A 22,888-nucleotide genomic window follows, 5' to 3' on the forward strand; every position below is an offset into this window, starting at 1 on the left:
CAGGAAAGAATATCCAATGGAAAAAAGACAGTCTCTTTAACAAATGGTGCTGGGAGAACTGGACAGCAACATGCAGAAGGTTGAAACCAGACCGCTTTCTCACACCATTCACAAAAATAAACTCAAAATGGATAAAGGACCTGAATGTGAGACAGGAAACCATCAAAACCCTAGAGGAGAAAGCAGGAAAAGACCTCTCTGACCTCAGCCATAGCAATCTCTTACTCGACACATCCCCAAAGGCAAGGGAATTAAAAGCAAAAATGAATTACTGGGACCTTATGAAGATAAAAAGCTTCTGCACAGCAAAGGAAACAACCAACAAAACTAAAAGGCAACCAACGGAATGGGAAAAGATATTTGCAAATGACATATCGGACAAAGGGCTAGTATCCAAAATCTATAAAGAGCTCACCAAACTCCACACCCGAAAAACAAATAACCCAGTGAAGAAATGGGCAGAAAACATGAATAGACACTTCTCTAAAGAAGACATCCGGATGGCCAACAGGCACATGAAAAGATGCTCAACGTCGCTCCTTATCAGGGAAATACAAATCAAAACCACACTCAGATATCACCTCACGCCAGTCAGAGTGGCCAAAATGAAGAAATCAGGAGACTATAGATGCCGGAGAGGATGTAGAGAAACGGGAACCCTCTTGCACTGTTGGTGGGAATGCAAATTGGTGCAGCCACTCTGGAAAACAGTGTGGAGGTTCCTCAGAAAATTAAAAATAGACCTACCCTATGACCCAGCAATAGCACTGCTAGGAATTTACCCAAGGGATACAGGAGTATTGATGCATAGGGGCACTTGTACCCCAATGTTTATAGCAGCACTCTCAACAATAGCCAAATTATGGAAAGAGCCTAAATGTCCATCAACTGATGAATGGATAAAGAAATTGTGGTTTATATACACAATGGAGTACTACATGGCAATGAGAAAGAACGAAATATGGTCCTTTGTAGCAACATGGATGGAACTGGAGAGTGTTATGCTAAGTGAAATAAGTCATACAGAGAAAGACAGATACCATACGTTTTCACTCTTATGTGGATCCTGAGAAACTTGACAGAAACCCATGGAGGAGGGGAAGGAAAAATAAAAAGAAAAGAAAAAGAGGCTAGAGTGGGAGAGAGCCAAAGCATAAGAGACTCTTAAAAACTGAGAACAAACTGAGGGTCGACGGGGGGAGGGAGGGAGGGGAGGGTGGGTGGTGGGTATTGAGGAGGGCACCTTTTGGGATGAGCACTGGGTGTTGTATGGAAACCAATTTGACAATAAATTTCATATATTAAAAAAAAATAAAATAAAATAAAGAGAGAAAGGGACAGCGTGCGCAGCAGGGGAGAGGAGCAGAGAGAGAGCATGTGACTCTTGATCTCAGGGTTGTGAGTTTGAGCCCCACACTGGGCATAGAGCTTACTTAAAAATAATAATCATGGGAATCTCTGTTATCTTCCCTCAATTTTTCTGTGAACCTAAAACTGTTATAAAAAAACTTAATTTGTAAAAATTTTTTTATTTTTATTTATTTATTTTGAGAGCGCGCAGGCGTGCAGAAGTGGGAGAGGGGAAGAAAGACAGGGAGACAAGGAGACAGAGAATCCCAAGCACGCTCTGCACTGTCAGCATGAAGCCTGACGCAGGGCTCAAATTAACAAACTGCGAGCTCACGACCCAAGCTGAAATCAAGAGTCCGACATCCAACTGACTGAGCCACCCAGGCGCCCCTTAATTTTTTTCCAAATGAGCAGAAGAGGGAAGGAACCTACAAAGGATATCCTTTGCTTCAGATGCTAAATTTTCTCTGTCCTTTCCACCCCAGATGGCTCTGGTGTTCAGATCTTACAGTTTCCCATCTGCCCACATCTGAGATGTTAACACCAAGCTCCCTAATTCCACCGTCTACCCTGAATCACTAGACCCAGGCCAAACCTGACCACCAATCCCCTAGCCTGGGCCAGAGTCCCAGGAGGAGAGGTCAAACACTAAAATTTTAAACAAACATGGGAGAATGAGGGGCACCTGACTGGCTCAGTCAGTAGAGCATATAACTCTTGATTTGGGGGTTGTGAGTTTGAGCCCCATGTTGAGTACAGATGCTAACTGTACTCAAGGACAAGGATCAGGTAACCTTGCTGGCCAGCAGAAGTCTCAAAGGTGGAAAAGTATTTGAAAGTCTGGAAGCAGTTTTGCAGTGCTGAGGGATGTGGCTGGGGGACAGTCAGGTAAAATCAGGGGGAAGTGGTATGGGGTGAGTTACAGAAAGAGCCAGTACCACTTATAAAGATTCCAAGCAAAGTGCTATAGCATCATGGAAACTAGTTTCACAACAAAGGGAAAAGGGGAAGCTAAATTCTGTGAAGGGGTTGGGGCAGGGCATGTGTGTCTAGGGGTATCTAGAGGAGACACTTCACATCAAAGCAGCAATTCCAGGAGGCACAGTATAAACATTTAGAAGCTGGAGCAGCAGAAAGAGGCCAAGGACTTGGCTCCTTCCTGAAAAGAATGGAGGTTCTAAAAATGAGGCGAAAAGACACTGAAATAAAACAATGTCTTTCCTTCTGTAGTAACCCAAGGCAGAGAGATCATGGCAGATCTCTGGTGACTGTACTCTTAAGTTTCAAGTGTCTGAGGATGAAAGACAACGTATTTGGTCTACATGTTTTCCTGGTTACCCAAAGAAATGGCACTACCTGGGCCCTACCCAACAGGTGATTCACCATCAATTAGTCTATATCACAGCCTGCTGAACCTTACACTTCACACAGTCACATACCAGACTCTAGAAAAAAAACAACCTGGTATGAGCTGTCAAAGTTCTCTCAGTACCTGACCTCACCCGGTGGGGTAGGTTTCATTTCAAAACTGAAAGGGACTGAGGGCTGGGGAAATCCAAAGATCAACAGAGCCAGGGACAGGTGGTTCCCAGCAGAAAAGGGTCCCAGGCTGGAACTCAAAACAGAAACCAGACCACTGATAAGACACAATTTATGATGTCTGTCTCCAAGCCTTCAGATACTCATATGTTTTCCAATATTTACAACAGGGCATGACCATACTTATCCAACTCCTGACAACTAAGTATCTAGTTATCCAAGTGTTCAATAAACTTCCTGGCTTTATCAAGTTTTTCTCCCTTGCAAAACTAGCTTTATTAAGTTTTAGAGCTCTGGGTTAACTCCAGTAACTGGGATACCTTGTGAATTTTATAGTTCTTCAAATGGGCCACATTTTTATTTATTTATTTTGAGAAAGTCTCAGAGAGAGAGAGCTTGCAAGCATGAGTGGGGAGGGGAAGAAAGAAGGAGAAAAAGGAAGAATCCCAAGCAGGCTCCACACCGTCATCGCAGAGCCAGAAACATGGTTCAAATCCACAAAACGTGAGATCATGACCTAAATTGAGATCAAGAGTCAGATACTTAACCAACTGAGCCACCCAGGAGCCCCCAAATGGGCCACATTTTAATCATAATTAATTTTATCATCTCTTTGTCCTTCTTCATGTCCCCACAGACCCTCAGCAAAATTCGTGTCTCACTAAAAAATTTCCCAAGTTTTTCATGTTGGCCCTCTCAACAGAGCAATATTCAGTACAATGAAAATATAGGTCATCAAAGAAGTCAAGTTATTTGCTTGAAGTTCATTTTTAACTAGCTGCGTGACCTTGAGTAAGTCACCTTTCTGGACAGTTTCTTCTTCTGTGAAGGTTGGAAACAGATGGAAACTTCCTTGAGTTAAGAAAAGACTTAAGTTTTTAGATCTAAAAAAGGTTAACAAGGGGCAAGCAGAGTTACTTTAAAAAGAAACACACCCAAAGCATATCATGATGAAATCTAAGCATGAAGAAAAAAATTTACAAACTTCCAAAGAGAAAGGACAGGTAATTACTTACAAGGAAAAACAATCCTATTGGCACTGGACTTCCCATGTGTATCACTTGAAACTGAAGACAGGAGAAAGCTGCATGTAGACTTTGTAGTGGCAAGAACGACTATTTGAGAATCCTAAACCAAGCCAAGACATCATTCCTACATTATGATAAAATACAGGAGCACCTGGCTGGCTCAGTTGGTAGAACATGAGACTTTTGATCTCAGGGCTATAAGTTTGAGCCCCACGTTGGGTAGAGATTACTTAAAAATAAAACCTTTAAAATATACATATACATAATTGGGCACAAAAGAACCTTGAAAGTACCACCCAGGCCCCTTTTCTAAGATCACTCAGAGAAAGAAGTACCCTATTCAAATTAATATTTAAAATTGGAATAAAGCTGGGAAAGACAAAGTATACACAAGACATGTTTCCCCTCCCCCATCCCCAAAAGACCTTTTAATAAGGTTGTACCAAATGACTTCTGATGGCCTTTCCAACTACAATCTAAAACTGTCCTGTATACAACTGCCCCTGAAAGTCTGGGTTTGTGAGTTGTTCATCACCTAGTGGCCTGATGAAGTAAATGCAATTTTGTCAAATGCCCGGATAAACTTCCAGCCATTTTGTGAGCTCTAACAGTGTGTACAGGGCAACAGTCTAATGGACATTAGATTACAAGAGTAGGAAACTGCAAACCCTTCAGACTCATATACTATTGTAGAGACTCAGCTCACCATTTATTCGTTCTCCAAAGATGTGGAAAGAGCCCATACTTTGTGCCTAACCATAAGAAGTGAAGCATAGATCTGTTGCAAGGCTGCACTTGCAAAGCAATAAAAAATAGAGACTGCTTTGTGCAGACCAATCCAAACTGAAAGCAAGTTTAGATGCTATGAGAAAACTACAAATGACTTATAAATAGGAAAAGGGTCTTCAAACATTAACAAGATTGGTATATGGAAGATGGATCATAATTATCCTAAATGGTTCCAGAAGACAGGCCTAAAACTGGTAAGTCATCTCAATTAGATTTAATTTCAAAACAAGAAATAATCTCTTACCCAAGAGAACAAGTCACATATAATGGGATTCCTCAAGAAGTAATGAGCTAGCTCCCCAGCAATGGAAGTATTCAAAAAGAACTTGGGTGATCATCTGTCAGGGGGATGATGGAAAGCGTTCCTGTAACCAGATGGCAGATAGTAGGCAAGGAGACTGACTATGGTAAAGGCTCTTTCCAACTCCAAGAGTCTACTATTCTAAAGAAAACAAAAACAGGGCACTTGGGTAGCTCAGGGGTTAAGTGTCCAATTTGATTTCGGCTCAGGTCATGATCTCACAGTTCATGAGTTCAAGCCCCACAATGGGATTCTCTCTCTACCCTCTCACTCTACCCCTACCCTGCTCACACTCTCTACCAAAATAAATAAACTTAAAAAAAACTTTTTAAAGAAAAAACAAAACAAAACACCACCAATAAATAAAGAGTCCTCCCTTTGCTTTTTTTTTTTTTTAAGTTCCTACCAGGCAGTACAACATAGTGGGTTGAATACCACTTTCCACTTGAGTAACTATGGACAAATTATTTAACTCTATTTGCCTCACTTTCATTAACTGTATATTTAGAATAGTACTTACCTCATAAGATTACAATAAAGATTTAAATAACAAACTCCTGTTAAATACTAATATATACAAGTGTATCAAACTGGGAGCATGAAAAGGAAAGGTAGCTGGGCGGGGGCGGGGTGGAAAGTGAAACCTAAATGTGCTGCTTGTTTTAGTTATCTGTAGCCAACTCTTAACCAAAGCATTCCTGACAGTTGCTGGCCAGAGGCTAGGTTCCCTAGGCAACCACCCTCAAAAAAGAGCCCAGACCTACCTTCTTTAGGAAAGCAATGTTCTCTGTCCTAAAATCTGGCATCTTCCCTTACACAAAGCAGACTCCCTAAAACCTCACAAATACCACCACTCCAAAATCAAGGAGTTGAGCAGGTGTTATTCTCCTTACTTCATATGGTCAATCAGAACATTAAGAGTTAGAAGGGATCTCAGAGACCATCTAGAGTGACCCTTTTGTTTAATGAATGAGGACAATGAGGCTAAGAAAAGTGAAGTCCTGGATGTGGCAAGTTGGTGACAAGGTTAGGACAAGATCACAGGCCTCCTTATTTCTAGCCCAATAGTCAAAATCTTCCCATTTTTCAGATGGGAAAATAGGACTGGACCTACTAAGCCACCTACCATATACTATATACTTTACACAGGAAAGAATAGAAACAATAGAGTATAGAGATCAAGAATGTGGACTCTAGAGTCAGACTGTGTATTCAAATCCCAGCTCCACCACACACACTATGTGAGCTTAAGCAAGTTTCCTAATCTCTCTGTTTCTATAAAATAGGGTTAGGAGTGACTACCTCATACTGTTACATTAAGGACTAGATGAGATAATCTATGTCAAATGCATGGCACATAAAGTGCTCAATGTAGGGGCTCCTGGCTGGCCCAGTTGGGAGGGGATGCAACTTTTGATCTCGGGGTTGTGAGTTCGAGCTCCATGTTGGGTGTAGAGATTACTTAAAAATAAAATATTTACTGGGTGGCTCAGTCAGTTGAGCACCCAACTCTTGGTTTTGGCTCCGGTCATGATCCCAGGGTTATGGGACTGAGCCCCGAGTTGGGTTGTGTACTGAGCGTGGAGTCTCTTTGAGATCCTCTCTCTCCATCTGCTCCCTTCCCTGACTCGCACAAAAGAAAGAAAGAAAGAAAGAAAGAAAGAAAGAAAGAAAGAAAGAGAGAAAGAATTTTAAAAATAAATGAATAAAATAAAAAATAAAGTGCTTGATATATACACTGCTCAGCTTCTCATCATTACCAGTTGTATAAGGAGTAACAATCATAATAACAAAAGACAGTAGACAAGCTCCTACTTAGGTCCAAGAGCAGTGGGTAAGATACAGGTGTTTATTCAGCTCCATTTCCTGGCCCCAGCCAGGGAACACTCAACCCCTCAGCAGACCATAAATAACCCATCACTCATTCATTTGTTTGGATCTAAGGAACAATCACTTCAGAGAATAACCAGTACATGCTACAGTGTTAAGAGCACAGATAAAGGGGTCCCTGGGTGGCTCAGTTGGTTAAGTGTCTGACTTCAGTTCAGGTCATGATCTCCTAGTTCATGAGTTCAAGCCCTGCTTCAGGCTCTGTGCAGAGCCTGAAGCTGCTTCAGATTCTGTGTCTCCCTCTCTCTCTTCCCCTCCCCTGCCCTCGCTCTCTCAAAAAATAAATTTAAAATGTTTAAAAAAAAAAAAAGAGCACAAATAAAGCTTCCATAGGTCTGAACCCAAGTGTGACCTTTAGATCTATGCTCACCTCAAGTTGGACAAAATGTGGTTCTTGTCCAGGCTCTCACCCTCAATCCATAATGGCGGTACAATGTAATGGTTAAGAAACAAGAGCGCTGAATGGGGTGCCTGGCTGGATCAGTCAGTGGCATGCAACTCCTGATCTCAAAGTTGTAAGTTCAAGCCCCATGTGGAGCCTATTTAAGGAAGGAAGGAAGGAAGGAAGGAAGGAAGGAAGGAAGGAAGGAAGGAAGAAAGGAAGGAAGAAAGGAAGGAAGGGAAATGGAGTTTGACTTCCCAGACACAAATTACTGTTCTGTCATTTATATTTGCTGTGTCACTAAGGCAAATTAACTTCCCTCTTTCTAAGCCTCTGTTTCTCCATCTACTTTTATTACAATAAAATTTGGTGAGCACTTTCTATATGCCAAGTACTGTGCTTTACAGGGCTTACATCATTTAATCATTACAACCTCATGAAGCAGTTACTATTATTACCTTCATCTTACAGAAGAGGAAGAAGAGGCAGTTTTCTCACTCAAGACCACACAGCTAGCTACCGGCAAAGCTGTGAAGTCAGTATAGAAAGTTTGACCCCAGAGTCTATGCTCTTTACTCCTACACTGCTGTACTTCTCAAGGCACCAGCCTTCATGTGGTTGCTATGCTGTTAAAATAAGACAATCTACATAAAATGCCTGGTTCATCAGTTAGACACTACTATTATTGCTGTTGTTATCATCATCAATCCCTTTGAGCCTCTTCAAATAGTACTTCCTGAACTCCAACTTCACCTAAAAGGAAATGGTTGTTTGCCTACGTAGACACCAGCTCACTGCACAGCCTGGGGTGGGGTTCTAGTATTTCACTGCCCTTCTGTAATACAAAAGTAATTACCTGAGTAGAAACACAAGGAAATATTTTCTAAAAACCTGTTACTCTATAGAAAACAATATATTAATGTATTTTTTTAAATAATCATTTTTTTTTAACGTTTAACCCTAAAGCCCAAACCCAGGACCCTAACATCTTTGTTTTTAAAAATAAAATCTTTATGGGGCTCCTGGGTGATTCAGTTAAGCAACCAACTCTTGGTTTCGGCTCAGGTCACGATCCCACGGTTTGTGAGATCGAGCCCCACGTCAAGCCCTGTGCTGACAGCGTGGAGCCTGCTTGGGATTTTCTTGTCTCCCTCTTTACTCTTCCCCTGCTCACACTCTCTCTCTCTCAAAATAAACAAACATTTAAAAATATATATATTAAAAAAAATCTTCACTACTCTCGGTAGAAATGAAACATAAGCGTATTAAAAAGTTTTTTGGAGATTCCTGGGTAGCTCAGCTGGTTAAGCATCTGACTTTGGCTAAGGTCATGACCTCACAGTTTGTGAGTTCGAGCCCCACATCGGGCTCACTGCTGTCAACGCAGAGGCCTCTTCGGATCCTCTGTCCCCCCCTCTCGGCTCTCTGCCCCTCCCAAGCTCACACTCTCTAAATAAATAAACATAAAGAAAAAAAATTTTTTTTTTTCAGTGGCACCTGGGTGGCTCAGTTGGTTAAGCATCTGACTCTTGATTTCGGCTCAGGTCATATTCTCACAGTTTGTGAGTTCAAACCCTGCATCGAGCTCTGTGATGATAGTATAGAGCCTGCTTCGGATTCTCTCTCTCCCTCTCTCTCTGCCCCTCCTCCACTAGCACACACTCTCTCTCCCTCTCTCTCAAAATAAATAAATAAACTTTAGGGACACCTGGGTGGCTCAGTCAGTTAAGTGTCTGACTTCAGCTCAGGTCATGATCTCACCATTCACGGGTTCAAGCCCCACATCAGGCTCTGTGCTGACAACTCAGGGCCTGGAGCCTGCTTCAGATTCTGTCTTCCTCTCTCTGTTCCTCCCCTGCTCTCTCAAAAATAAATAAAAGATTAAAAAAATTTAAATAAATAAACTTTTAAAAAATACTTTATAAAAAAAAAGGAAATTGTTCTCTCTTTCCCTTCTCTACTGCCCCACTCTCAAAATCAGTATTTACTCATCTCATCCTCATAAGAAGACAGACTGATGTCGGGGTGCCTGGGTGGCTCAGTCGGTTGGGCGTCTGACTTTAGCTCAGGTCATGATCTCGCAGTTTGTGAGTTCAAGCCCCACATTGAGTTCTGTGCTGGCAGCTCAGAGCCTGAAGCCTGCTTCGGATTTTGTGTCTCCTTCTCTGTTCCTCCCCCACTCGCACGCTGTCTCTGTGTCTCTCAAAAATAAAGATTAGGGGCGCCTGGGTGGCGCAGTCGGTTAAGCGTCCGACTTTAGCCAGGTCACGATCTCGCGGTCCGTGAGTTCGAGCCCTGCGTCGGGCTCTGGGCTGATGGCTCGGAGCCTGGAGCCTGTTTCCAATTCTGTGTCTCCCTCTCTCTCTGCCCCTCCCCTGTTCATGCTCTGTCTCTCTCTGTCCCAAAAATAAATAAAAAACGTTGAAAAAAAAATTAAAAAAAAAAAAATAAATAAAGATTAAAAAAATTTTTTTTTAATTTTTTAAAATTTTAAAAATTTTTAAAAATTTTTTAAAAAGAAGAAAGACTGATGTCATTTATCATTATCTCCATTTGACAAGTGCAGAAACTGAGGTTCTGAGAGGTTCAAGACCAAACAGTTAGTACATGGATGACCACAGTTTCTGGAAAAGAACTTTCAGATATGGAGGAAGGTAAAGATAGTAAACTCCTTCACTTATCTTGAAAAAAGTGGCTGTGACAGAGGTTCCTAGAAGATATCTAAAAAGAACCAAGACTGATAGCAGGATTTTAAAGCAGCTCCTGCTCTAATAAGACAAAACTAAACAGAAATTATAATCCAAAAAGCCAGTAATGCAGTGAGCTATCAGCAATCCTGCCCTCCCAGAACCAGTACACAAATTATTGATAAGCCTGATAAAGCAAGACTTCACCTCTGGAGAGATCCATACCCTTGCACACTAGTCCTTACCTCCACCTCCCCAATTCCAAAATGATGTAACACTTTATCCTGTTAGAGAACACAGTACTGTTCAGGTCAAAATAAGCATATTTTAGACTGAGCAACTTGAGGGCAGGAACAATGTATTATTTATACATATCTTTCCCTCATTATCTGGTACACAATCCCCTATACATTCAATACGTTTTTGTTTAAAATCTGAATAAATGTATTCATTCAACTGCAATGTGCTAGACACTATTCTAGGAGATGGCAATATAGCAACAAGCAAAACAAAGTCCTAGTCATCAGGAAATTTACATTCCAGTGGCAGGTGACAAATAATAAACAGACTATAGTAGAGAGAGTCCCCAGTACAGTGCTTGGCACATAGTAGGCATCCCTCAATAAATATGTGAAGAATGAATGAATGAATAGTACCTCAAACAGTGATAAGTTCTGTGGAGAAAAATACAGCAGGAAAAGGGAAGAAGGAATGAAGAGGGCAGGAGATGGCTTTTACTTTAAATAGGATGGTCAAGGAATGTTTCACAAACTAGGTGACAAGAGCAGAAACCTGAAGGAGGTAAGGGAGGAGACCATACTGGTAACTGGAAGAAGTATTCCAGGCAAAGAATACCACTAAGAAGTTCAAGGCTTGGCATGCTGGAGCAACTGCAAGGAGACCAATGTGTCCAGAGCACAAGGAGAAAGTGATAAAAGATGAGGTCAGAGCAGCTGGGGGAGCACTGAATATGCTATGTGGCCTCTTAGATCACTGTAAGGACTTTAATTTTTAACATGGGTGGGACCCAGTGAGTAGTTTTCAGCAGAGGAGTGGAATGATTTGATATAAACTTAACAAAACGACTCTGGTCACTGTTCAGATTAGACTGAGGGAAGACAATTTAGAAGGCTATTCTAAAAGAAGCAGGGGAGGTGGTGAGAAGTGTTCAAATCCTGGATGTTTTTTAAGGTAGAGCTCATAGGACCTACTAGTAGATTAGATGAAGAGAGCAAGAAAAGGAAGAGAGTCAAGGGAGAGTCCTCCATATGTTCAATACAACTGAAACTAAAATGGGGAAGAATTGGCAGAGGTACATGTTTGAGAAGAGAAGTTCCATAATTAATTTGCTGAATACGTTAAGCTCAAGAAGCTATTAAATAACCAAGTGGAGATGATATCTTGTAGGCAGTTGGATAGGAGTCTTGAGTTCAAGGGAAGACATCCAAGCTAGTACTATACACTTGAGAGCTGTCAGGGTATAAATGGTATTTGAGGTCTTGAAAGAGAGCACCCAGGGAATGAGTATAAACAGAGAAGGGATGCAAGGACTAATCTGAGTACTCCTTCATTAGAGGCTGAGGAGATAAGGAAGAATCAGCTAAAAGGTGGGGGGGGGGGGGGGGGGAGGGGGGGGCTGGTGAGGAGGGGGGAAACCAACAGAGTGGCATCCTGGAAGTCAAACGAAACTAATGTGCAAGGAGGGAGTTTCAGGTGCTACAGGGTCAAGAAGATGACTGAGAAATGACCACTGAATCTGTGTGCTATTTTCCAAGCATGTTCTTCCCTACTCTACATATAGTACTTTTTTTTTTCTTTTACTCCAGGTAAAATCCCAGTATTGTCCAATGAATACACATAAGGTTTTTATTTAATGCAGCTATATCCATGTCCACAACAGATTTTACATAGAGAATAATGTTAAATGCTTTGTCTGGTTGAATTAACTGTCTAACAATGTTCCCTAAGTCTTGTTTGTGCTCAATAGGGGAGATCAGAAAAATGAGCTTTAGGGGCACCTGGGTGGCTCAGTCGGTTAAGCGTCGACTTCAGCTCAGGTCACGATCTCGCGGTCCGTGAGTTCGAGCCCCGCGTTGGGCTCTGGGCTGATGGCTCAGAGCCTGGAGCCTGCTTCCAATTCTGTGTCTCCCTCTCTCTCTGCCCCTCCCCCATTCATGCTCTGTCTCTCTGTCTCAAAAATAAATAAACATTAAAAATAAATAAATAAATAAAAAATAAACAAACGTTAAAAAAAAAGAGCTTTTTAAATGTATTTCTTTTGTTCTGCCATAAAGTAGCAATTATTCTTGAAATCCTTTCCCTCCCCCCTAACTCAAAGATCCTAACCAACTAAACAAAGACCCTAAACTTCCACACATACACCTCCTTAAAAACAAAGCAGAATACAATCAAATCCAAAAGTTGGATAAGAAAGGGATATGCTGGGGCGCTTGGCTGGCTCAGTCAATGGTGCATGCGACTCTTGATCTCAGGGGTTGTAAGTTTGAGCTCCACATTGGGCACAGAGATTAGTTAAAAATAAAATCCTAAAAAAAAAAAAAAAATGGCGGGGCGGGGGGATATGCTATGCCTTGCACCTTCTTTCCTTTATTGCACAGAAGTTTAATAACCATTTGCTAATTCAAAGACTGTGCTTTATTTACATTTTCTTCTTAAAATCTATAGACCAGAAGTACAATTTCTGATATCTTCATCTTTTACAAAAAAATTTTTTTTAATATTTGAGAGAGAGAGAGAGAGAGAGCGCAAGCAGGGGACAGACAGAGAGACAGGGAGACATAGAATCTGAAGTAGGCTCCAGGCTCTGAGCTGTCGGCACGGAGCATGACACGGGGCTTGAACCCACAGACTGTGAGATCATGACCTGAGCAGGAAGTCAGACGCTTAACTAAGCCATCCAGATGTCCCTCTGATACCTTCATCTTAAAAGAGAATCCTGCTACAAAATAAGGATTTAGACTTTCTGTGCTCTAGTAAGCATAATCAAGTCTCAATAATGTACACTTCTAAAGCAGTACAACAATCACAAAAAACTGGATCATGCAAACATCCTTCATACCTTCCTGAAGTGGCTTCAACTTCTGAATGGACCGCATACTCTCTGCCTTTGGGCTTTTGCTTCCCTGCCTGGAGTTACTCTTTCCTGCCCTCCACCTTGTAATCTGCCAACTTGGGACTCAGCCTAAATGTCACCTTCGCTAGGCAGTCATTCTGGATCCCCTCCAAGGCTGAATCAAGGGCCTTCTTCTAAGCCAGTAACATCCTCTGCTTACTTATATCCTAATACCTTAACATATTGTACTGCAAATCTGTTTACTTGTCCATGTCCCTTTCCAGATCATAAACATCTTGAAGGCAAGAACAGGATCTCATTCATTTTTATATCCTTAGTGTCTGGGGCATACCAAGCAATCCATAAGTATTTGCTGACTGGGGTGCCTGGCTGGCTCAGTTGGTAGAGCATGCAACTCTTGATCTTGGGGTAGTGAGTTCAAGCCCCACACTGAGAGTAAAATTAAACTTAAAAATAGTAATAATTGAAAAAAAAAATTGCTGACTGAATGAACAGGATAAAATTTGACCTGGAATACTTTAATGTGATTTTTATAGCACATTTTCCTTGATAAACCAATAGGACTAAAGCTAATATTGAAACTATTGGTGTCTAATCACATCCCCAGCTGATAGTAGAAACAAATTTTCCCTACTTGATATTAGAAAAAGAAGATTAAAAAAGAGACATGGTGGTTCAGATCAGTTCATGAGTTCTCATACCAGCTGTTCTTTCTTGGTGCAAGCCTATGCTTCCCACATCACATAAGGAGCAAATGAACCTCGGAATTGTTCTCTTCATATCCGTTCCACTGATCTTGTTTTCTCCTCTTTTCTCTGCCCTTGTCTTTTTCCTTTTCTTATCTTTTTTCCTTCCTCATTTTCTTCTATACTTTACATTTGTACTCTGTTCTCATTTTTCCTTTAATTTTTCTCTGCACTCCATTCTCCATGACTTATTTCAGTCAGAGTAACCCTTGGGAATCCACAGGCATTACTTTCCCCAACCAAGAGAACTTAGACCAAGGATGTTGCTGTATTTCCTGGGCACTTTTGTAAGGCACACCAATATATTTCTTACGTTTCTGAGAAAACTCAGTATTAACCCCATAACGGTAGCACAGGGTCACCAGTATATGAGATTATTATTGTAATTATTGTTCCTATCTACAAAGTGGGCAAGAAATATTTCGTAGGTTATACTTTGTAGTATCCCAGAAAGTGATAGGGTAAAGATCCTCTCAATTTACTATAATTTCAAATAAAAGAAAAATGAGAAGCTAAATCTGAAAGAGTAAGAGAAGAAGAAACCATGTTGGTTTTTTGTTTATTTTTTGCAAAACTGCATGTTGGTAGGGCAAATTTAAAAAGCTATAGTACAGGGGCGCCTGGGTGGTGCAGTCGGTTAAGCATCCGACTTCAGCCAAGTCACGATCTCGCAGTCCGTGAGTTCGAGCCCCGCGTCAGGCTCTGGGCTGATGGCTCGGAGCCTGGAGCCTGTTTCCGATTCTGTGTCTCCCTCTCTCTCTCTGCCCCTCCCCCGTTCATGCTCTGTCTCCCTCTGTCCCAAAAATAAATAAAAAACGTTGAAAAAAAAAATTTTTTTAAAAAGCTGTAGTACATTTGCTGGAAAAGGTATATTGGGGGGGCGGGGGGAGGGGGAGGGATGTGGTCCCTGCCTCCACAGCCTCATCGAGGAATAATTTCCACCACTTCCCAAACCCATAAATGTAAACATTAGACAAAAAGAGGAAAGAGCTTTTCTTAAACCAAAAGAATCAGGAACCTAACATAAATGGACTAGATGCTCTGGGACAGAAAAATAAAGGCTGGATTGAAAGCTTTCTGAGTTAAAGATAAAACTATTCCATGTGTCAAAGTCAGTGCAACTAGCATCAAAAGCCAAGGAGAGGAACAATCCACAACTAGAAGTCAAGAGACCCAGCTCAGGTCCTGACAAGCTGTGTAACCTTGGGCAAGTCACTTCATTCCTCTGATCTATAGATAGCTCTTCCATGAAACAGGCATATTTATACTTTCATGGCAAGGGTGTCTGTGATGATTAGTAAATAATGTGAAATCACTTTAAAACATTTCATAAACATGCCAATGTGAGGTAAAAGGAAGCAAAAATCCCTCCTCTGAATGGAATATAAATCCTGTGGTTCAATTTCCAAAGTTTAAGCCTGACTCATCTTCCCAAACTCATTAAACCCCTTAACTAACCTGCAGTCATTCAAATGGGAGGAGAAGAGTCATGTGTGAGGCTCCAGGGGTGGGTCAGTGACTAGTCAAATGTTCCATATCTCAGTGGCTTCATCTGTAAAATGGGTGGTGTGGAATTCAATCACGTATACACAAGATACTGCAGGTCTGAGGAAGGGAGGGGGAAATTTACCATAAGTAAAATATTTGCATAATCCTCCTCCCTCCCAGAGATACCCAAGATCATCAAGTATCATCACTCCCTGGATAGAATTAGAAAAAATCATTTAATCTGTTGTTTTACACGTGGGAAAACCAAAGCCCAGTTTTGAACTGGGTTGTAGACTTCTCAAAGTTAGACAGTGGGAGAGCTGGAGCTAGGGGCCAGAGCCACAGATTCCCAAGTCCAATGTCCTCTTTACCAGATCTCTGGGTCACCCATGACACCAATGCCCTGTACAACACACTATCAACACCAATGCAGATTACAATTTAATTAACAGCCAAACGTAGCCTTCAGGGGGGCGTGGGGGCTATAGGACTCTGGGGGAAACAGAGAGGCTGGGAAGGGGAAGTCTTTATTGAAGGAAGAGGTGAGTAGAATCAGGGAGGTACTCAGATAAGAAGGAATTAATGGAAAATTTCAGGCAAAAAGGCTTTAAATAGACAGGAAGAAAGACCCAATGTGTACATTTTTCTTCAGGGGAAATAAATATGTGACAGATTTAGAGACCAAAATATTTTGTTTTGTTTTAACTTTTTTTCACATTTACTTATTGTTGAGAGACAGAGAGAGACAGAGTGTGAGCAGGGGAGGGGCAGAAAAAGAGGGAGACACAGAATCCAAAGCAAGTTCCAGGCTCTGAGCTGTTAGCACAGAGCCCTATGCAGGGCTTGAACTCATGAATTGTGAGGTCATGACCTGAGCTGAAGTCAGATGCTGAACCAACTGAGCCACCCAGGCACCTCATACAGACCAGAGTATTTTGAATAAGGATATAACTCTTCATTACATAGAATTTCTCTTGTTGCCTCTTCAGTTTGTTTGTAACATTTACTAATAATTTTAATTCCCTAAACAACTCTGTCTCCCTTAAAGACAAGGCCATCTGCAGAGACCACATCTAGCTCAGTGGTAAATATACAGGCTCTGGGCTCAGACTGCCCAAATTCAAATCCATATTTTACTATTTAATAACTGTGTGTTAGACAAAATCCTTCACCTTTCTGTATCTCTGTAAAATATAAATTGCATCACTTTCATCTCAGGAGTTTTGTGAGGATTAAATGTGTATATTAATCATTTTGGTCACAACTTTATAACGGTTTGTCACTTCAGTTGTGATATACCTTTTTATTTCACGTAAACAAACAGAAATTACCAGAGTACACCGCATACAGTAAAAATAAATACTGTTTTACAAAGATTTGGTTTCTGTTACATATGTCTATGCATATATGAATTATTTTGTAAAAATGTTATGTCTTGATGGCTTACTTTTAAAACTGTTGGGGTGCCTGGCTGGTTCAGTCAGTGGAGCACGTGACTATTGATCTTGGGGTTGTGAATTCGAGCCCCACAATGGGTATACAGATTACTTAAAAATAAAATCTTAAAAAAAAGGAGGGGAGGACTTGGGTGGCTCAGTGAATTAAGCAACCAACCCTTGATTTTGGCTCACGTCATGATCTCATGGTTGGGTTCATGAGATCAAGTCCAGCTCCATGCTAACAGTACAAAGCCTGCTTAGGATTCTCTCCCTCCCTCCCTCTCTCTCTGCCCCCCGCCCCCAGCCACACACACACATACCCCTACCCCACTCAGGGGCTCACGTGCACACTAGCACACTCTTTCTCTCTCAAAATAAATAAACTTAAAAAAAAAAAAATGTGAGAGCCACTGAAATAACATACAGAATAAAGCTTCAAACAGTGCCAGTCACAAAGTTAGCACTTAATGCTAGTACTGCCATTGTTGCTATAATGTACCCACCAATTAAAGTTGGTTATAGAATTACACAAAGTAACGCAAAGGCACTTTGAAAACTATGATATATGACATTAATGTAAGTTAAAAGAAGCAAAAAGCCCTTCTCTCCATCTCTAACATCCACACAAGTAGAGCCCTGTTCAGACACATATTCCTTGCTTGACCTACAAGTTATTCGTTACACTGAACTGAAGAGTTCATAGACCATGATTTCCTTAACACTGTCATGCTCTGTCAATATTTGCAGAGAAATGGAGGCTTGGCGCTAAAGTGAAATTATTTTTTTTTACTTGGTTGGGACACTGGGGTGAGGAAGGCGGAAGTCGTGCCCATGGGTAGCTAAAGGAAGCAAGTGAGTCAGAGAAACTGCTTGCTTCCACAGAGCCAGGTAGACTTGAATGTGCCACAGACAAGGCTGGACTGACACATACTTCAGCCTTTGGGTAGGGCTGAATCATTTCCCACTCCCAATTCTCACCCAGACACCAATTTTTTAATTAAAAAAAATTTTTTAAATAGCATTTGAGCCAAGGTATAGTTCACACCAGGAAAAGCTGGGAATCCCCAAAAGATACAAACGGGGTGACTATGCACCAAAAGGTTACCTGAGAGGTTCTTTTAAATGACAAGCTCACCTAAACTTCAAATAGCACTTAAATTTTAAAACACTGACTTACAGAAAAATTTGAGAAAATGCTCACCAATAAGGAAATCAGAAGGTCTGGAATCCATCCTCCACTGTGTGACCTTGAATTAGTCACTTCATCTCTCTGGGCCTAAGTGAATTCATCTGTTAGAAAAAGAGAGAGAAAAAGATAACACCTACCTCAGATCACTGTAAAAATTAAAGATAGTATGCAGTAAAATGCTAGCACAGGATCTTGCGCTGGTAAATGCACAATAACATCTGTCCCTCCATACTGAAAGTTAATACCACTTGTGGTAAACTTAGGTTCACCGGTCAGCTAGCCTCTGAAAATGGTCACAGGTATCCAAACTGCTTCATGGAAATTCTAAGAAATTTTATAAGACCATTTCTCAGTCTCTCCAGCACACCAGCCTGTGCTAGAGGTCTAGGAAATCAGTAACTTCCCATCTTATTTCTTAAAGCAGTGATTCCTAAATGCTTTGGTAACTGGGGGCCCAAATCATCCACTGGCACTGCCCCCCCCCATTACCCATTATTAAACTTAAGACTATGAGAGACTCGGCATCACACCTACATTTTACAGTTATAAACATTCCCATTTCAAATTAATGGGGGAAATGCATTCAAATTCGGCAGCTTAGGTTTGGACCAGAGTGGTTAGAGCACTGGCTGCGAGGGAAAGGCGCTGGCCAACACACACGGGGTGGGGAGGTGGGGGCATTTTGGAGCTTTCGGGTCGACCCCAATTTCTCGTTGGCAACGAATCCAGGCCACGTGTCGCCATTTTGTGTTCTGGAAACATGGCGGCCACCCCGTGGGGAAGGAAAGGGGCGGAGGGACCGCCACGTTAGCTGCTTTCCCTGAGGGATCCTGAAGCACGTTGTGCACACGTCTGTCTGTGTGCCTTTTCTGTCTGGCTTAGCCGCAGGAAAGAGAAAGGGCTAGAAATAAACGTACACGAGCCTCCCAAGCGACCTTTTTTGGCGAGAGGGACGTGCGGTGGCAAACCGGCAAGAAAGGCCTTCCAAGATGGCGGGGCCCGACAGGGGCCGCCCCCAAGGGGAGCGGGGCGAGGCGATCGCACCAAAAGGGGAAACGGGGGAAAGGCCGAAACGCAGAAGCGGGAAAGTGAGGAGTGTGGGGGGAAATCGCAAGAATTCTCCAAGCACTAGTCAGCAACCCTGACTAAATGCGGTCCCAAAAGGAGCACACCATTGTCCTAAATGCCTGACGAGACTGCCACGACTAAAACGACACTGTGGGATTTCTGTAGGTTCAACCGAAAGAAACTTGCAAAATGCAAACAAAGCATTATGTAAATGGACGCCATTCTTTTTTAAGGCCCTGTTTCCAACACTTCCCAGAAGTCATCAACAGAGCCGCGACTCTAGCGGTGGCAGGGGTGGGTTTCGGTCTTTCTCCTCACCAGCTGCCGTGGGGAGACCAGGACAAGGGTGGGGGGCCTGGTACGGGGCGCCCGGACGCCTGGGGCGAAGGGGCCCCACGTGCCCACGCGCGCGCGCGCGCGAGCACGCGCCCACCACACAAGCCTCGCCTCGCCGCCCCTCCCCCCCGGAAGACCGAGGCTGCCCCTCCCGTCTCCCCACACCCTCGCGCACGCGCTCTAGCCACCTCACGCGCACGTTTTAAACCGGCGGCGTCCCAGCTGCCGCCTGCAGTTACCGCCGGGGCTGCCCGTGTCGCTCCGCATTCAAGCCCTTTTTGTAAGGCGGGAAAATAATATGTCGCCCCCACTCACAACATTAACATTCCCAAACATCTGCCTGTGACGCTGGAGTTAATAAAATGCACGTTGGTTTTAAAACCTTGCCGGACTCACAGATTCTGCCCATCGTGGCTTTATCTTCAATGCTAAGCTGTTAAAAGAGTTTTTTTTAAACTACCATGCGAAGGTTGGCGCAATCTTGTGACCTAAAAAATACGGGTCCTCAGTTTTTTTCAAGGGGTCCTGCGCGGCAAGCACTTCCGGGGTCAGAGGGTACGCGGGGTTGAAAGCGGGCTTCCCGCCCCGCCCAGACCGCCGAGGCTGCCGCCGGAGTCGCCACCGCCGCGCCCTCGCCCACCCGCCCGCCCGCCGCTCCCGGCCCCGCTCGCCCCCTCCGCCGCCGCCGCCCGCCCCTGCGACGACGCCGCGGCCTCCCGCCCGCGCCCGCTCGCTCCCGCGGCCCTCGCTCGCCTCGCGCCGGCAGTTTTGGGCCTACACCTCCCCTCCCCCCGCCAGCCACCAAAGACTTGACCACGTAACGAGCCCAACTCCCCCGAACGCCGCCCGCCGCTCGCCATGGATGCCGGTGTGACTGAAAGTGGACTAAATGTGACTCTCACCATTCGGCTGCTTATGCACGGAAAGGAAGTAGGAAGCATCATTGGGAAGAAAGGGGAGTCGGTTAAGAGGATCCGCGAGGAGAGTGGCGCGCGGATCAACATCTCGGAGGGGAATTGTCCGGAGAGAATCATCACTCTGACCGGCCCCACCAATGCCATCTTTAAGGCCTTCGCTATGATCATCGACAAGCTGGAAGAAGATATTAACAGCTCCATGACCAACAGCACGGCGGCCAGCAGGCCCCCGGTCACCCTGAGGCTGGTGGTGCCGGCCACCCAGTGCGGCTCCCTGATTGGGAAAGGCGGGTGTAAGATCAAAGAGATCCGCGAGAGTACGGGGGCCCAGGTCCAGGTGGCGGGGGATATGCTGCCCAACTCCACCGAGCGAGCCATCACCATTGCTGGCGTGCCGCAGTCTGTCACCGAGTGTGTCAAGCAGATCTGCCTGGTCATGCTGGAGACGCTCTCCCAGTCTCCGCAAGGGAGAGTCATGACCATTCCGTACCAGCCCATGCCGGCCAGCTCTCCAGTCATCTGTGCGGGCGGCCAAGATCGGTGCAGCGACGCTGCGGGCTACCCCCATGCCACCCATGACCTGGAGGGACCACCTCTAGATGCCTACTCGATTCAAGGACAACACACCATTTCTCCGCTCGATCTGGCCAAGCTGAACCAGGTGGCAAGACAACAGTCTCACTTTGCCATGATGCACGGCGGGACCGGATTCGCCGGAATTGACTCCAGCTCTCCAGAGGTGAAAGGCTATTGGGCAAGTTTGGATGCATCTACTCAAACGACCCATGAACTCACCATTCCAAATAACTTAATTGGCTGCATAATCGGGCGCCAAGGCGCCAACATTAATGAGATCCGCCAGATGTCCGGGGCCCAGATCAAAATTGCCAATCCAGTGGAAGGCTCTTCTGGTAGGCAGGTTACTATCACTGGTTCTGCTGCCAGTATTAGTCTGGCCCAATATCTAATCAATGCCAGGCTTTCCTCTGAGAAGGGCATGGGGTGCAGCTAGAACAGTGTAGGTTCACTTATAACCCCTTTCTGCTGTTTTCCCATGATCCAACTGTGTAATTTCTGGTCAGTGATTCCAGGTTTTAAATAATTTGTAAGTGTTCAGTTTCTACACAACTTTATCATCCGCTAAGAATTTAAAAATCACATTCTCTGTTCAGCTGTTAATGCTGGGATCCATATTTAGTTTTATAAGCTTTTCCCTGTTTTTAGTTTTGTTTTGGGTTTTTGGCTCATGAATTTTATTTCTGTTTGTCGATAAGAAATGTAAGAGTGGAATGTTAATAAATTTCAGTTTAGTTCTGTAATGTCAAGAATTTAAAAATTAAAAAATGGATTGGTTAAAAAATGCTTCATATTTGAAAAAGCTGGGAACTACTATCTTAAACTCTTTGTTGGTGCTTTTTTTTCCCTTCCCTGTTAGCGTTAGGCCTTTGTAGGGAGAAGGTTGGGCCCATCCTTGGTGTTCTGTCTAGCCCTTTTCACCTATTGGTAAGATTCCATTCCCTTTCTGTCCCAACAAAGGAACATGGCAGGCTGGGCCTGCTTTGGGATATTTGCAGAGACAGAGGGGTTCTCCCGGAGAGTGACATCCCTCCAGCCAAGTTCCAGAGAGAGGTCTCTGCCCATTTCTCTGGTAGAAAACCTGGGTTTTCGAAAAAGTATGGCCATTCGGTATAAATTCTGATGAATGGCGGTGTGTCCTTCCCTCTTGCCAGCCCCACCCCCCCACCCCAGTCTCACTGGGAAAACTCTTAGCCAGGAACAAAAAAATGTTCTGAGGTGGGAGGAGCCTGGGGGGACCCAGAGAAGAGGTGGGGGAGGGAAAAGGGCTGGGCTGGAGCTGGGATGGGAGGGAAAGGGGCAAGGGTGGGTTTGAGGATTTGGAAGAGGGCAGGGGTGGTGGTAGGGATGGAGGGGTCTTGGGCACCAGGACAAAATGGGGGATGGTACCAGCGGGGCGCATGTGTCGAGCATGCACCTGTGGCAAGCAGCCTGTCAGAGGATGTTATTACACCTGCCAAGTGGTGAATCCAGAAACAAAAGAGGCCCAGCTTCTAACTCTTCAGCTGTGTGCAATGTTAGAGAAACCATACCAGGAAATAATCCTGCCTGAATGGGGCAGGCCTCACAGACAGGATTGTAGACAGATCCATTGACTATAGTCTGAAATGGTGTTAAAAATGCAGATACCTGGGTCCCACCCCCCAAATCTAAAAAGAAGACCATTTTTAACAAAACCCTGAATCGTTCTTAGATTTGAGTGCCACTGATTTCACCGGTGGATTAGGAAGATCTTGCTGCGAAGGCCTAGTTGCCTTATGTCCACACCAGCCAGTAGGATTAGGCTAGACTTCATGAGAAGAAAAATTCTCTACCATTAGGCAAAGACACGCTAGAAACAGCAATACAATATAAGAGAGTGAACGATTAGGTGCCAGAGTGATTAGTTCAAACCCCAGGCACTGTGGGAGATCACTAACAGCAAAGAGAAATTCCTGTGGGAGGGGAGTATTCCACACAATATTTGTTGAGGCTTATTCTCTACAGGATATCTGTTCTTTTCTTCTAAACTACAGACCTGGTTCCAAGAGTCCCTGGAGGTAAGATTGGGGCCTACCATACATTTTATA

The 22,888-nt window shown here is 43.7% G+C and overlaps 2 protein-coding genes across 15 annotated transcripts in view; one reads left to right on the top strand and one right to left on the bottom strand.

Annotated features, from left to right (window-relative positions):
* The window catches only part of ASPRV1 (aspartic peptidase retroviral like 1), a 111,737-nt gene extending 91,828 nt beyond the window's left edge, over positions 1 to 19,909 (bottom strand). For 3 of the 14 annotated variants that reach the window (XM_049651604.1, XM_049651601.1, XM_049651600.1), the window contains exons 1-3: positions 18,840 to 19,707; positions 17,935 to 18,023; positions 15,265 to 15,411 (exon numbers count right to left, since the gene is read on the bottom strand). The gene's annotated coding sequence lies outside the window, so the exon portion shown is untranslated. The other 11 variants (XM_049651609.1, XM_049651608.1, XR_007462240.1 and 8 more) reach the window with 10 other exon arrangements.
* A 12-nt stretch (positions 19,910 to 19,921) lies between these two features.
* PCBP1 (poly(rC) binding protein 1) lies at positions 19,922 to 21,603 on the top strand. Its single transcript, XM_049651613.1, has one exon. It carries the CDS (start codon positions 20,185 to 20,187, stop codon positions 21,253 to 21,255), a length of 1,071 nt encoding a protein of 356 aa, XP_049507570.1. The 5' UTR covers positions 19,922 to 20,184; the 3' UTR covers positions 21,256 to 21,603.
* The last annotated feature ends 1,285 nt before the right edge of the window (positions 21,604 to 22,888 follow it).

Source organism: Panthera uncia, assembly GCF_023721935.1.
Source record: "Panthera uncia isolate 11264 chromosome A3 unlocalized genomic scaffold, Puncia_PCG_1.0 HiC_scaffold_11, whole genome shotgun sequence".
Taxonomy (NCBI): domain Eukaryota; kingdom Metazoa; phylum Chordata; class Mammalia; order Carnivora; family Felidae; genus Panthera; species Panthera uncia.